The sequence below is a fragment of the Eublepharis macularius genome, chromosome 2, assembly GCF_028583425.1.
Source record: "Eublepharis macularius isolate TG4126 chromosome 2, MPM_Emac_v1.0, whole genome shotgun sequence".
NCBI classification, from domain to species: Eukaryota; Metazoa; Chordata; class Lepidosauria; order Squamata; family Eublepharidae; genus Eublepharis; species Eublepharis macularius.
Genome location: NC_072791.1, coordinates 189,803,195 through 189,819,672, shown reverse-complemented (window position 1 = coordinate 189,819,672; position 16,478 = coordinate 189,803,195). Strand labels below are relative to the sequence as shown.

General features: G+C 41.0%; 1 protein-coding gene across 1 annotated transcript in view; it reads left to right on the top strand.

Annotated features, from left to right (window-relative positions):
- The first annotated feature begins 1,448 nt into the window (after positions 1–1,448).
- Positions 1,449–16,478, top strand: part of ACVR1 (activin A receptor type 1) — a 106,672-nt gene continuing 91,642 nt past the window's right edge. Inside the window, exon 1 of the mRNA XM_054971128.1 lies at positions 1,449–1,810. Within this exon, the coding sequence (XP_054827103.1) occupies positions 1,803–1,810 (8 nt within the window). The 5' untranslated portion in view covers positions 1,449–1,802. The remainder of the gene's footprint in view (positions 1,811–16,478) is intronic.

The window sequence follows — 16,478 nt, the reverse complement described above, 5'->3', positions numbered from 1 at the left end:
AAGATTAAAAAATGGAATCCATCTACACCAAGAAATAGGAGATAAGAGGACTTAAACAACTGATGGTAAATAGTTTTTATGTGGAGACGCAATGAACTCAGTTTGGGATCTTTTTGCATGCAAAGCCAGGGAGTTGTGCATCCATGTGAACAGAGACCATCAAAATGATATCCCATAAAAATGATCTGTTCTTTGCAGAATTTTTAATACTTGGATGTTACCAATTGAATAGTACAAATCTTAAATTTAAGATCTACCAAAGTTTATTCAAATGAGCTCCACAATATTGATTCTTAATTATTTCCACTCATTTCTAAAATTATGTGGTTCTAAAATACCCTAGAGAGAACATCAGCCAACATCCATATCACAAAAGCCATTTCAGTGACAAAATATAGACCCAAAGCGTTCACTAGCTTTAGAAATGGAATATGTGAAAATCCTGATAGATTAAAAAAGTTCCCTTAATCCATGTTTTCTTTTATATCATTACTGAAAAGGGGAAAGGGAATTAAAAAAAAAGTAATAGTGTTTGAGCCTGTTTGAATGCAGAACATTTTAATAGCAAGATTCAAGTATGATACCAAAAAATACATGTACAGAGTGCCAACTGTTCAGTGGCTATGAGATTTTGGGGGGCAGTATACCATTGACTATAGGAGAAGGGAAGACCCCTGGGTAGTATTCTGTGCTGCTTGGAGGAAAGTTAGAAGCAACACAGACAGATCAAAATATAGCTATTCCAAGAAGATAGGCCCATCATTTCTCTTAGAAACAGAGAGGAAACTTCTATAATGGCATAGCCTGGTTGTATAATGTGGAAAGGATGCCAACATATTAAGACTTTATCTCAGTTTAGAAGGAGACATAAAGGACAGCTTTAGAAGAGGGACTTCGGTTGGTTGTTAGGTTGGGGAGGGGGGTGTTCTTGCATTTTTGTTTTTAACTTTATGAGGTTCCCCTATAACTGATCAGTATTAGGCACTGTTTTATGAATGTATGTGTCATCTGGGAAAAAAGAAACGTCAGTCTTCTACACTAACCGCCCCCCCCACCCCATTTTATTAAAAGCTTATGCCAGAGTGGAAGAGAAAGTGTTCTCCTGTGCCACCAGGCTCTTGTTTAATAATTACGAGACCCGTATTGTCCGAAGGGACCTGTGCGCATGAGATAAATGACAGGAGGAAAAGAGCAACCAGGCGGGTCTGAGGAAACAAACCGCACTGCTCCCAGACAGGTGTGCGGGCCTCTCTGTCTGCGTGTGTGGCGGGAACAAGGCGCGGGTCCTATATCGGCCTGCAGGGGGCGCCTCGACCGCCGCCTGGCCTTGCGCCGGGAGGAAATGATGTGCCTGCTGCCTGCTTAATTACAGCGCCAGACGCCCATTGGCAGAGTAGGGCGCAGCCATTTCCTCCTCCTGCTGCAGTTGCAGCCCTGGCCGGCTGGCCCCACCTCCCCGGGCTTGCGTTGCCTCGGCTCGCCTGCTTGGAACTTGGCGCTTGGCTGGCCCTCCTGCCAACTTTTCCTTGCCGCCGCTCGACGGGAAGTCGCTTTCCTGGCTCCCAAGGGCGCCGCCGCGAAGGGAGCAGACGCCGCTGGAAGGAGGCCGGGCGCTGGGAAGATGCGGCGGGGAGCGGCGCAGTGATTAGAGCGCGGACGAGCTCGGCGGCTGCGGCGGGTGTCTCTTTACAGCTTCCAGCCGCTGCAGCAAACCCATGGCAGGGAAGTTCCTGCTGCTCCTCCTCTAGCTGTGCCTGGGGATCGTGCACCGCCTGCCCCCTTCCTTCTTTGTCTGCGGTGCTATGAGGAGGTGAGTGGGGCTGGCCTGGAGCTCGCCCATTGCCAGGCGAGCGGGGCGGGAGGCTGGTGGGAGGGGATAATTCGCCTTTTTCCTAGGGATCCAAAATGCACCCCCCTCCGTTTGGTTTGGCAATTAGTATATTTAAAAAATGCCTTCAAGGCGACTCCCCCTCGCCGCACTTCGGCAATTTGCTGTTGGGGATTCGATGCCTGGATGTGCGAAGGGCGCGCCTTCGGAATCCTGCGAGGGAAAGGCGGCGCGGAATATTCCCCAGCTGCCCTTCGCTTCTGGGATGCGGCTTTGGGGAGCTTGGAGGTGGGCGAGGGAAGGGGGCAGGCCGGCTCTCCCGTGCAGGAAGGGAGGAGGAGGAGAGAGAATCTGCAAACTTTCCTTCGCCCGCGCGCTCCCGCCCCTTTCCTGGCTGCAGCTTTCGACAGCATCAAAGGCAAGAATGTGGGATTCATCTTCCTCAGATGCCCACAGGGCGACTGTGGTTACAGATGTTACTCATTACTTTGCCAAGCGCAAGCCCTTCCCTCGGTGCTGTAATGCTGAGAGGGAGACAGACAAGAGCTTGGGAAAGCCAGAAATAAAAAACGGGGGGGGGGGGTGAAGGATCATTTTGGTTGGGAATGGGAGTGCCATTTGAAGACGTGTTGTGGCGATGGGGTTTTGTCTGTATTCTTGAGAGTCTTGATACTGAATTGTTTTGGTAACGCAGGTGTTACTCTGAGTGTGACTTGCCCAGTGTGGAGCTTCCCAGTGTGCCCTGCTGCTGGGGAATGATTCAAAAGACCTCTGAGGGGAAACAAATCTTAGCCTTGGGTCGGTGTCTTTAAAAGAAACTTGGGTTCTGGACTGGTTTTGTTTCTTAAATATGTTTAAAGAACAATAAATGTGGCTTACAGCGTATTGGGCATCTGTCTTGTTCCCATGTTACTATTGCCATGGTTTCCTTAAGAGGTATGAAATGGTTTACTCTTGTTTGGGTTTGTTTCAGTAGAGTGGTTGCTTTAATCTGCACAGCAGAGTGAGTAGCTGTGTGGAGTCTCTGAGACTGAAAGCGTATCTTTTTTTGAGAAGTTCTTTTTTGGTGTTGCATGTACAACTTTTTTTGTTTGTTCTAGTCAATGTGTGCGCTAAACTAATCAGCGGTTAACAAACCTCATTCACAGAAAAAATGTGTATGCATGTAGAGCTTGTATATTCCTTATCTTTTATGAATGCTGTTATTTATTTACAGTCCGCCCTTCTCACTGATACTCAGTGTGGATTACATAGTATAAGTCAATGCGATCAAAAGCTGAGACATTCAATAAACAATAAAATAGGGTAAGGTTAGCAGAAGTTTGAAAACAATACAGAGCTGAAAAACAGTGCTGAAATAAAACATAGATTGATATGACATATGTAACAACACGGAACTATCCCATAAGAGTATACTTACAGCAACAGTATATAGTAGTATAGTCTACAATCCCTATCCCTCTACCAGTCTGTCTTTCTGAACCATTTCCTTACAGCACAGCCCTATGATCTGTGTAAGAAAGCTCTCCTGAATAATTTGGTTTTGCACAGTTTGTGGAAAGCTAGAAGAATGGGAGCTTTCCTGACATCTTCAGGCAGGCTGTTCCATAAAGTGGGTCTGCTACAGAGAAAGCATGAGTATGAGCAGCTATTTATGCAGGCTGGCATCTGCAGAAGACCCTGTCCAGATGAGAAAAGCTGCTGTGGTAGAGCATAGTCGAGAGAGAGGGTCCCCTAGATATAAAAGACCAAGGCCATGAAGGTCTTTGCATGGGACATCCAAAACCTTGAATTGAGCCCAGTAACTCTGGGTTGCCAGTGGAATGACTGCAGAATGGGAGTAATATGCATGTTCCGCCTAGCTCGTTGTAATAATCAAGTTGTGTTTTGCAACGAGTCTCAGTGTTGACTTTGTGAAGAGAGTGCATCAAAGTAGTCTAGTCTCCGTGTTACCTGCATTTGCAGTTGACGGACTCGTACGTTGTGAGTTCTGGGAGGCAAAATTTGATTTTAGATGTACGTCAGGCTAGCTCACTGGACTACAAAATCTCACCTAAGTAATTGTGATCTTAGTAACTATTAATAACTAGTAATTTGCATCTTGCCTGCACATTTTCCAATAGTTTGAAGAAGCCTAGATTGTCTGTGTGCATTTTAACTTCGGGCTTGAAGATACAGAGTTAACATACCTTACTCAACACCAATCTCATTAAGGTAGATGAAGATCAACAACGTAGGCAGGAGAATCTTTAGTCAGGCTTGATGGCAGAGGTTTGTGTCAATAATGTGCGCAGACACATTCGTGGCATACACAGTTCTATAGTTTGGTCTTCATTGTGGTGCTGCTGGGTGCCATGGTGCCCACCAATGTGTTTCCTGGCATCCATTTCCTTTTTCCCTAAACAGCCAAATCTGGTTTTGCTTTGGTTGAAGCAGGAAATGCTTCAGAAGAGTTCAGGAGTTGTCATGTGTGTGTATCTGGGAGGAGGACCACAAATGCCATTTCCAATATAAGAGGGTGCTGTGGCTTGAATCATGAGTTGGACTTGACAGCACCTTGTTCTTGCCTTGGAACCTTCCAACATCTTGTGCCACAATCCCCACAGTAGTCCTTTTGTGGTGGTGCCCGCTACTTGTTGTCCAAATCCCAAAAGTGCCCACAGGTTTGTTGTGTCCAGAAAGCTTGTGGAGTTTACTGTACAGAGATCCTGGATATGAAACGGGGATGGGACTAGGACATCTTTGTGTCCAAGAGAGAAAATCCAAGCTCCATTCTCCCTAACCGTTAGCCAAACATCATTATCAGACTTTAACCAAACATCCCATCATGATCTTACATAATCAACAAAAAGCTTCCTGAAAAAAATGGCTTCAAAGTGCCTTTTAAATATGTGGCATGTGGACAGACACTTCCTGTCTTATTGCCTTGAGGTTCATGGAGAAGAACTTCCTCATGGACTGCTGCCTGTTGGTCAAGTTTGTCTGTTTCCTGTCCCACTGCTCTTGTGGTACATGCAACTTGCAGTCTGTGGCAGTTGTCTTGACAATAATTTGCCTAATTAACTTGCTACTTTTCAAATGAAACTATAATCCCCACCCCTCTTGGTGACATAGCAATCATATATTTGTCTTCACCAATTATGGATGGATGTAATCAAGAGTTCTTACTATGTTACTGCATCAGCAAGGTTTAATGTTTAAAAATATATATGGTAATATATGTTAACATCAGCTTAACTTGGTTTATGGAGATCCCTGTTCTTTACTATGTGCTGAAAGTGTTTTAAATCATGGGATAATTTTGAGCCTCTTAAATTAAAAAAAAATTAAGCACAGTTAATAAGTTGCTTGCATTTTAGATGCTGTGTTTCAAGGAAGCACTTCTGGGGATAATCTCATTTTCTTAGCAGTGGCTGTTTATATTTATGTTTTCATTTGGGAAATGAAATACTTTCATTACTATAGTGGAATGTGAAATGTCACTGTTAGGGGGTCAATGGAGAGGGACTGTGGCTCAGTGAAAGAGCCTCTGCTTTGCACATAGACATCTCATTTTCAATCCTCCCTGCTGTTAAAAAGACCAGGTAATTGGTGATGTGAAAGGCCTTGGAGAGCTGCTTCTAGTTATTAGACAATATTGACCTTAGATATTAGACATTATTGACCTTGATGGACTGATGGTCTGATTCAGTATAAGGCAACTTCACACTGTGACACTGAGAGATCTCTGTCTTTTGGTGCTACACCTCTGAAGATGCCAGCCACAGCTGCTGGCAAAACGTCAGGAACTACAATGCCAAGACCACGGCAGTACAGCCCGGAAAACCCACAACAACCATCATTCTCCGGCCGTGAAAGCCTTCGACAATACAACTTCATGTGTGTTCATGTGTACTCTGTGACACATCAGTCCTGGCTAATACTCCTCCTCCTCCTTTGTTGTGCATTGGTATCCTCTTTTTTAATGTCCTAGTGATTGTACATTTTCAAATTACATCTGGAGTGCTCATCCTGCATTGGTTGGAAAGTAAGTCGAAAAAGCAGCAAAGCTCATCAAATGCTGCTTTGTGCAGAGTTACCATTTCATTGTGTATATGTGTAATGGATAATGGAAAACTCAAGGATGTGCTCTTAAGGTCTATCCAGTGCATTGAAAGATCAGGTTTGGAATCCCTGATCTGGTTGTTTCCAGCTTCAGGTGGTAAACAAAGAGAGCCAAATCTCTGGTGATGTCCCATTTATGGAATATCTTCCAAAGAGATGCTCACATGGCACTAACTTTATTGTGTTGGATCCTATAGGAAATATCTGCTGACTGAAGGGATTTCCATTCAAAGAATGCGATTTTCTCATCTCATGGTTTCCACAATATTTCAAAATGCCCTTGAAATGCTGCTTCTGGTGGCTGGAGACCCCTAGGAACAGCATGGTGAGGGAGTTGGAAGTCTGCTGTAGGGGGATTTCTGCTGGAACTTGCCTATTATAATATATCCACGATAAGGATAGTTTTTATCTTCTTTTGCTTGTAGTAAGTGAATTGACAATCGGCCTTCTTTTTGTTTTTCTGTTGAGGACTGCCAGATTTTTAAAAAATGTGGTGGTATGTTTTACATTTGGTTTTTATGACGAGCTGGATAATAGACAGACTGGATATTAAATACTTATTTTCAGTTATTGAAGATAGTCATATAATTTTGTGTGACAGTCCTGTAAGGTAGGCCAGTATTCTTACATTTCAGGTGGGAATATGAAGCGCAAGAGAATATCTTGCCTAAGGCTGTCTAATAGAGGCCAGACTTGAATGGGAATGCCCTGTTTCGCATCTTCTTAGCTAAATCATAATAACGATATGGGTATTACTTGAATATTCACTTTTATGTCTGGCATGTTTACCGGGGTGAATTAATTTTGAATAAAGCCAATGGAAATACTTGATATCAATTAAGATTCCTACTTTGACATATTTACAGAACAACATGCCTACTAACTAGTTGTTACAACTAGTTTACTAGTTGTTACAACTAGTAAAATATTCTGATTTGGTTAATGGAGTGTTTATACAGCCTAGAAGCATAATCCAAAATTTGTAATCGTGCAGAATTAGTAGAGCAATTTTAAACAGAATTATGTCATTCTAAGGTCTTTGCATTCAGTTGTCTTAGGACGTAGCTCTGTTCTGCTTAGGATCGCGCTGTAAATCTACCTTTTAACTCAGTGAGCTTGAAAGATGATTGATCTGTTTTTAAGAGATAAATGTAGGCTGCTAGCTTAAATTAAACAAAGGTTTTGAGTTAAGTTTAATTTTTTAAATCTATTTTTATCCACCTGGTGTACATGAATGGTTCCAGAACCTGCATCGGGAACATTTAAATTGTTACAGTATTTTGCAGTGAGCTAGAATGCTGAAATTTGTACACGTGTAGGCAGAATTTAGAACTCTCCCCTTACAACGTGTGTATTGGAAATCTACTGCAAAACAATTCAAATACTTCCAAGCCCTTGTAAAAATCACAATTTACAAATGCATAACCCAAGCCACTGATTACAAGAAAAGTCTGGAAATGAGACATTTCTGAATCTCACAATCAAGCTATAAACACTATATCTCATTTCATAATGGTGGCTAGTATTCCAGCAAAAACAAAGCCAAGCGGCATGTGGATAGAATGGTGTGTGGGAGAGTTTTGGTTGGTTCTCTGGGTTTGAATTTGGGAAAGAGGAAACATCCAGTAACAGCAAAGAACCCATTTGTGTGCTGCCACAATGCCAGCTTTACATTTTTGCAAAATATTTTCCACTTCTGTTTCATAAATCTAATAATGGAAATGGCCAGTACAATATTAGGCAAATGTGGCAGTTTCAGAGATGAAATTAATGATATTCATGTGATTATTCCTAGAGATTGTGTGACAGTGTGAATATGTCTTAGTAACTTTAAACTTTTAACTTTAAATCACTAGTTAGGAAGTCTCAGTTTAATCATTAGAGTGCATTCTTGTTGGTTTATAAAGCCTTAATAAGTATTCTTCGCAACTCAGAGATGTAGGTTTCAGAAGATCCTATGCACTATATATTTTTAAACAGTGATTTATTTTAAAAACCTTTCAGGTTAGTTTTACAGCTATATCAGAAAATAAATGTTTATTTCATTTAGCAGGGGTAGGTAGGTGAAGCAGATAGCAGATACCTATCAAGTTACTGGGAGGTGAACTACTTTGGATTCAACAGGTTAATCATTAATAATTGGAGGACTTTCTAGCTATGCTGTACTAGGTAGAGAACAATCACCATTACTAGACAGAAAATAAAATGATTTAAACAAAGGTATAACAGTACTAGCATGTGTTTTTCTTCAGCAGCAAATGTAATACTTTAACAAAGTAAGCATATAGGTTTTTTGAATTTAGTTAAACATTCGTTAAAAATCAGGAATTGCTTTTGTTAAAATTGTTTAACTAAAATAGTTAAGCAAAAATTAAATTGACACTGGCAACCAGGTCAACATGAGAGAGTTAAAATATCGGTGTCTGCAGGTAACTCAGTTGTCCTTGCCTTCATTTTCCTGTTTGCTCATAATCTGGAAAAGAAAAACACACTTTCCTGCTTCTTCAGGCCCCAAATGATGCCTTAATTTGGAATGCATTAGTCAGAAGGAAGACATATCCTTTCTACATTGACAGAAGTTACTGCTGTAAAAGTGAGGCTATCTCTTCAACAGTCTCTGAATCCAAGTGACTTCTATCAGTTCACTGGTATGACTTACTATAGTGCTTCTGTTTAACCTACCTCAACCTTTATTACAGCTCCTCCTTGCGTTACCTTAAACTTTTACCTCGTAAGAGCCCTGGACTCCTATTTTGAAACAGATGTTTTGCTTAACCAGAAATAGAATTCATTTATAGGTACGTATATACATGATGGTTGCAGAGTATTGGTGAGCGTATCGGTTTCAGAATAGTTTCATAAGCTTGGTTGAATAGAATTGAATAGAATTGGTTGAATAGAATTCATTTATAAGTTCATATATGCATGATGGTTGCAGAGTATTGATAAGCGTATCGGTTTCAGAATAGTTTCATAAGCTTGGTTGTTTCAAAATAGCTATAAATTCTTAAATGGTATATTCCCAGTCTCAAAAACTAATTTTCCATACAGTTCTTCACTCAGAATTATTCTTTCCTCTCACTCACAGACACAGCCCTCTCAGGCTTCCACACAAATTGCCTGACTGAACTGGACTTTCCCTCTGTTGGCACTTAGGCTGTGTTCATCCACCAAGTAGAACACTCAGACTTCTACACATTAATCACTGAACTAGGCAAAATAACCTCTAAGATACGCAGACTGACTGAAAAACCTTTCCCTGTAGGATCAGACTAAAAACTGCAATTGAGACTCCTCCATGGTACAGCTACTGTCCAGTCGCAGAGCACTTTATTCGCCCATCCATTCCCCCTTCTTTCTTCATGCTTGCAATTTAAACCACAGTAACAAATATTCAGAACCCCCACATTAACCCGCAGAAACAAAACACAAGCTATTTATAAAAGAAAACATTACATTTACTTGGAAACTTGAATGGTTCTTGAACAGTTCACCCTTGGCTCTTAAGGTTATTATAGTTGACATTATGGAGATATTTTTGCTGGATGCCAATATTATAATCAGTGTCTCTTCTTTAGCATATAAGGTTTGACCCTGGTAACAGTATTGAGAATATTTGCAAGAAAGTGAGCTAGAGCTAATACTTGCCCCAGTTTTTTAAAAAGATAGTTGCAATTTAAATCTCTTAAGTTCTTAAGATCTTGGTTCCTTCCAAATTTCAAGAGCCATAAGATTTCCCTGTATTTTGTTCAAGCTTTCAAAAATAAGCTTCAAGATACAATAAACGGTCACCATTTGTGGAGGATCCATTATAGGGATTACTGCAAATGACAAAACCTCCAAATACTCTTGAGGCAACCAAAAGTTCAGCAAAATGTAATAATAGAATTACAATGATGGAGCATTGGGAATAGTAACAGGCTGGAGACAATGTCATGTGCTTGGACTATGGTTAAGTGGAATCATGAGTCATGAATCCCTGAATGGGGAGGGTCAACTGTATTCAGCTCGTGTTCAGCATTTCTCTTAAGCCCAGTGTTGAGAATTTTGGTGGCTGTGCTAGTGGCATCTATTTTTTGTTTCATGATTTTTAAAATCTGTCATCAGATTAGGTCAGTTGTTGATACAGTGTTCCAAACAGTTCACTACTGACTTCCATTGCACATCTTGTAAAAGAATTAGCATGATTCTTCTCACTTATTTTCAGAGCAGCAGCTGCAACATGGTGTTACAAAATTACCGGTTTTAATTTTTCAACATTATTAGCCTTTATTTCTAGGGGTATGAGGTATTTCTTTGGGTATGAGGTACATCTGCAGCAGTATGTTATGTGAGCTTGGGACTCTTCTCAGTTTCTTCTCTTTGTGGATACATTTGCAGCATATTAGATTTCAGGGTTTTCCCCACTTTTTTATAGCTCTCTTGATAATTTTTGTAAATATTCTATGGTGTGTACATTTTCTGATGTATCAGTTGTTTTTCAAGGAAGCCATTTACTTATGTTGTTGTGAAAGCATATACAGGATCATTGTAGATAGATATTGCTCTACTCTTCAAGACTCAGATTAACAAAACTGCCTTCTAGGCTTTCTGCACACTGCTTAATTTTGTCTTTCATACACATCATCTAGCAATTTTCCTGTAACATCAGCTCTGTTGGGTAATCTTAATGTGTGTGTGTGGTGGCCTCAAGTTATAGCTGAGTTATGGTGACCCCGGTGGGGTTTTCATGGAAAGAGACTATCAGAGGTGGTTTTGCCTTTGCCTGCCTCTGCAACCCTGGTCTTTGTTGGAGGTCTCCCATCCAATTGCTAACCAAGGCCAACCCTGCTTAGCTTCTGAGATCTGATGAGAACAGGCTTACCTAGGCTATCCAAGTCAGGGCGGGTAATCTTAATAAGTGAACCATATTAATGAATTTTGAGTTTTCAGTCACAGGAAAAGGAGAGAGAGAAAGAAACCAGAAAGCTTTTTTCACTTACCTCTTTGTAATCTTTGGTTCTCATCGCCAACTTATCTGAGGCTGCTTCTGGTTGATGGAAATCTTTTTTCTTATTGCTACAGGTGATAACGCTGTCAGTGCAATCTTAAAATGAGTTACTCCAGTCTGAGACCATTATTTCAGTGGGCTTAGACTGGAGTAACTCAATTTAGGATTGCAGTGTTTGGCTCTGTGATGTCCATGAGTAGTCGGAAACACTTCCGTTGGCAGGTGACTTTGAAACAATAAAAAATGACAGTGCACTTGAAGGTGAATGGTTCTCAGAATCCAGTATTTTTAGGATGGGTTCTCCTAAACAAAATAAGCCAATAGAGTTATCTAATTATTATTACCATATTGTTAATTTATTATTGATCATTGACTGTTAGTGATTACCTTCAAGGTGAAATTGTAAAAGAAAGATCTGTCTTTTTCAAGCTCTTTATTTTTTTATCACACCTGCATCAAAAATGAAAAATCGTATTTTTTGTTCAAACATGAGAATTCAAGAATAGTCCAGAAGGAAGAAAAATAGTATTTAAGAAAGAAGTATGACATGACGAAAAAAAGTTACCCGTCTGAACGTCCTGCATGTTCAGACATGTTCCTGTCATCATATTCAAAGTTTAGTGCAGCTTCCTCTTGAGAAGATACACATCTCAATTTTTTTTTTAAAAAATTCAGGCAACTAGGCCTTGTATTTCTTTGCTGTACTGTTTGCATTTTGTATACATGTCCGTCTTACCCCCCGTGATAGAGGAGCTTGATTAAAATATTCTCAAACTGGTTCTCTTTTATGGCCTGCTGTCATTTAGGTTTTCCCTTCTAGTGAGAGAATGGGATGATAGATCTCAAATCAGTGAAGGCTGCACTCGGAAGGACCTTGACTTCCGATATATGCAGCTCATTTAGCTTCTGTTTCTGCTGCCTGTTCTTCCCTTCTCACGTTTGTCTCGACCTCTTTTCCATGTTAAGATCTGTTCTGCGTAAATTTATTGTGGCAGCAGTTGTCTTTGCTTGGATTTCCCCCCTTAAATTTAAACAAGGTAAGGAAGTACATGCTATAGTGTCTTTAAATTCTTACAAATGTTCCGGTAAGAATAATTTCCACGTAAAGCCTTGCATTTTTGAATGTGACATTGAACTACACTTCATTCCCGGCCCCATCACAATGTTTCAGTTAAAGTACTTGTTGCTATTGGGTCATAAAATTGGTGTCCTGTTAAAATTTTATTTACTAAATATAAATGCTTGAAAACACGAATGCAGCTCCTGTTGGAAAGTTTTCCAATTCAAAATATTCTGGGAAGCCCACACCACTGCTAGCCTCATGCGATGCTCATGCTTCTGTATGGTGCAAAGGCTGTGCCCTTGATCAGTTCTGTATGTGTGTGTTAAATTGCTTGCAGCAGCAAGCTTCCCCCCCCCCAATATCTTCCAGGCCTCTAGAAATCCATGCTTAAGGGCAAGTGCCTCTAAAGAGTCTCTCTCTGTATATGAGGTCTCTTCTCTCCACCAGTTCAGCTTGTAATGTGAGAAGTCTCCCAAAGCTAAGAGACTAAATTATGACTTTCTTGTGGACTTCTGATTGCCTCCCCCACTCATTAACTGTGTAGAACCCACTACTGTCAAAGTGACATATAAAGAATCATTGAACCACTCTCTTCAAATCATGTGAAATGACTTTCAGCTGCCATCTTTGTGGGAAAAGGTAACACAATAGCATTCGCTACTTCTTGGGTAATGTATGTTATCAGAATGCATAAAGCCATATTGCAACTGATATTTTTCAAGACTTTAAAACTTGTGGAAGTCTAAATCTCCTTTCCTTTCTGTGGTGTGTCTTGAAATACTTGCAGCCTAAACTTGTATTTGGGAAGTGTGCCTCTAATTAAAAAGATGAAAATCCATACTTCAGATGTCTGCTCTTCTACTTCGAAATACTAAAGGCTGATATCCAGAAGCCACATTTGGAAATCCACTGTGATTTGAGTGTCTTCCATATTTTTTTCCTTTTTGTCTAATCAGAGTGTATTACCTAGTAATATATAAAAAGAAATGGACCCCCCCCCCCCCACACACAAGTTTTCTACCTTGTGTCCTTGGTGTATTTTAATGCCTCATCTGTGCTATTCTTCTGGTGTCTGTTATATCATAAGACCCACTGTTTCCTGCTATGGCCAACTAAATGTCCCCGTAAGGCTTTCAAGCAGGACTTAAGAACAATAGTCCTTTCCTGCAGTTGCCCTTAGTAACAATATGGCTTCTGAGCCTGGAGTTTGCAGTTATCTCATTATGACTTCCCAACCTCCTTATACATGTCTTATACATTTCAAAGCCTTCTAAGCCGATGGTTGTCACCATATCATGCACTTGTTTGTCCTGAAAGTTCTGCTAATCAAACTTATTGGGTGAACCCAAGCTTAAGTATCATGGAAGACCAAGGTTTTTGGTTTTTTGGCATCCCAAACATAATTTTATAAACCAATTCATGGTCTCTTCCTCCCCCTCTTTTAACTAAGGGCCAAGCTACACATGACGAATGACACTTGAACGGCAAGTGGATTGAGTGGAGGGCAAGTGAACAGGGAGAAATACACTTGCTGTTCAAGTGTCATTCGTCATGTGTAGCTTGGCCCTAAGAGAACCATTCAGAATCTCATACTACCCAAATAAGCATCTGTTGTTTTTTTTGGTGGAATACACATACCCTCACTATCTTTGCTTGGAATAGGGAGAATTGTGTATACCTCGGTAATATATTGGAAAGAATGAACTTAGCCACTTTTTCAAATGCACCTTCCAAGGGTTTCTTCTGTGTTGTCCAGAGTATTGCTGACAAAGCTTGTGTCTCTCCTAGCAATTCTGTGTATCTTTACTTGGAATAAGTCCCACTGAACAGTGTGACTTCTGAATAAATAGGCCGTTATGTTGCTAGCTGTCCTTTTCCAAGACTTACTTACTGATTCCCAAACCTGGGTACTGCTTTGTAAATTTGGCGCACACTCTTGCAAGGTTAAACTCCTAAAAGGAAAGACTTGCCTATATGCCAGCAGGCCCATGAGATTAAAATGTTTTGGTGTTATGCCCTTGTCTGCACTGCAAGATAACTAAGAAGTATGTGTCCATGCACCAGCGAAGTCTGTGTGGTCCTTGCTCCAGTGGGCCCTGAATTCCCCTTGCTGCACCTTCAGTTCTAGGCCAATACATACCCAGCTGCTGTTGCTACCCTTGCTGTAACCGTTGGCAGACCTATGTTCTAGCTACTGGTCATCTCTCTGCCTTCCAGTTATGCCATCAGTAGAGTTACAATACTTTTATGGAATCTTTGAGTCAAAAGAATGACCTCCTTGTGGTTGCGGTTTCCAGGAAACCTGAGAGAGTGGGTTGTCTGAAGACCAGAGAGGAGTTTTTTCTTAGGTAGCCTTTGAAGGTTGTTCAAGGAGGTTTTTATACCAGCTTAGTTGATTCTCTCCAGAACTAACAGAAATACTACTATGTAGAAATAGTACTATTTGCCTTACCTTTCTCCTCTAACTTCGTTCTCCTCTCCTCCATTTTGTACTCTGACTGACGTTGTGAGGTAGGTTAGACTGAGAGCTAAGCTGCAAGAGACAAATTACATGAGGAGGAGCGTGTGAAGGGAGTAGCAATGTTAGCTGGGAAGCTGAGTTTTAAAAGAGATTGGAAGGCTTTGTCATCTCCCCCTCTGTACAGAGACAGGGAGACCACTGCTCAAAGGGTTTGTTTATTTCCTCTTTGCCTGTTAGGAGGGGAGGTGAAACTGACAGAGCCTTTGGGAGGCAAAGAGGAAATTAGCAAACCCTCTGAGGAGCCATCTTTGCTGGCTCTGTAGAGAGGGAAAATTGACAAAGCCTTACGATCTCTTTTAAAACTCAGCTTCCCCGCTAACATCCCTTCACGTGCTCTTCCTTGTGTAATTCTTCTCTTGTAGCTTGCTCTGAGGGTATGCTTGTGACTGGCTCAAGGTCACTCAGCAAGGTTCCATAGCAGAGTGAGGATTTGAACCTGGGTCTCCCAGGGCCCAGTTGGACACTCTAGCCACTGCACCACTACTTATAGAAAACTGCCTCAGAAGTTGAAAACAAAACATGGACTTTTTGTTGGTACTTGCTGAACAGTTTTTGTCCAGTGAAAAGCTGTGGGATAACAGAAAACTAATAAACCAACTTATTTATTAAGTCTAAAACTCCTAAGGCTTAAACTCTTTGTTAGAAATACAGATATTTTCAGTGGCTTATTAGCTTTGTTACAAAAAATCCCTGCAATATTGAAAAAGCCAGTTGTTTCCCTAGAAACTGGCAATCTTGGTTTTGTGTGTCAACTTTTACAGAAACATATTTAATAGCTTTTTAATATTCCTCCTGTTTCACAGATGGCTGATAGTTTTCAGTGTGCCAAGCATTCAGGGAAGGCTGGTCAGGTGATATCAGACATATCTATTGCTGACTCAGTTTTTGGGGAAATTACAAAACCTACGGGAACTGTTTTTGAGGCATGATGTCTCTTAACACGTTGTTCCAGTTTTCATCACAAAGCTGTGCTTGATTCTGGGCTAGTGTCTTACTCCCAGATCAGTCTAAAAAAATAAGAGATCCGGGAAGCTTGTAGAAGGCATTAAAGTACTGAAAGCTTCGTTGAGGCTTTTGAAAATGTTTCATGCAGAGGGATCCTGAGAACACAGGTGTGTGGAGGAAGTAATGGACCCGTTCATGGACCCAACAGGTCCATGAATACAACTGTTGCTTCCTGGCAGCAAGTCAACTGTCTGATGTATTGCTGTGTTCATGCAAACATCAGCTGGGAAGCAATGGCTGTATCCATAGTTGTGGCAAATCTGGTTGTGCTTTTTCCTTCACACATTTATTCCCCAGGGGCTTCTTTATGTTGAACAGATTAAAACATCTAAATCAACCCTGAGACTACCACTGAGATGTCATTTTTGTTGCATGCTCTTTCTCTCTGGTTTCTGAGTGTGCTTGGGATGGGAATGAAATAACTTTAGCTGCTTATATTCCGTCGAACTTCTCATTTTTAGAAGTCCTTTGAAATCCTTGAGTTATAGAATCTGAATTTGAGCTCCAGTGTCAGATTCATCTGGGAAAGGCAGATAGCAGCAGAAATTTTGTGAAGCCAAGTCACTGGATGGTCCAGTGAGTGCTTGGTTGGGAGACCTCCTAGGATAATGCCACCTTAAGGTCCCTCATGGAAGAAATGTAATAAATAAGGGTGAGCCAGGTTGATTTAAAACTTGTTCCTGCCTCATAATCCAATGCCACTTTATTTGTGAACTATGAATAACTGAGTATGAGCCAGCATGGTGTAGTGGTTAAAGCACTGGACTGCGATCTGGGAGACCTGAGTTTGAATTTCCACTCTGCCATGGAAGCTTGCTGGGTGATCACTCTCAGCTTAACCTATCTCACAAGGTTGTTGTGAGGTTGTTGTGTGGATAAACTACTCTGAGTCCTCATTCAGGAGAAAGGCAGGGTAAATAACTACATTTTTGTAGTGTGCAGGTTTCTGAATATTACTGTTGGCCAG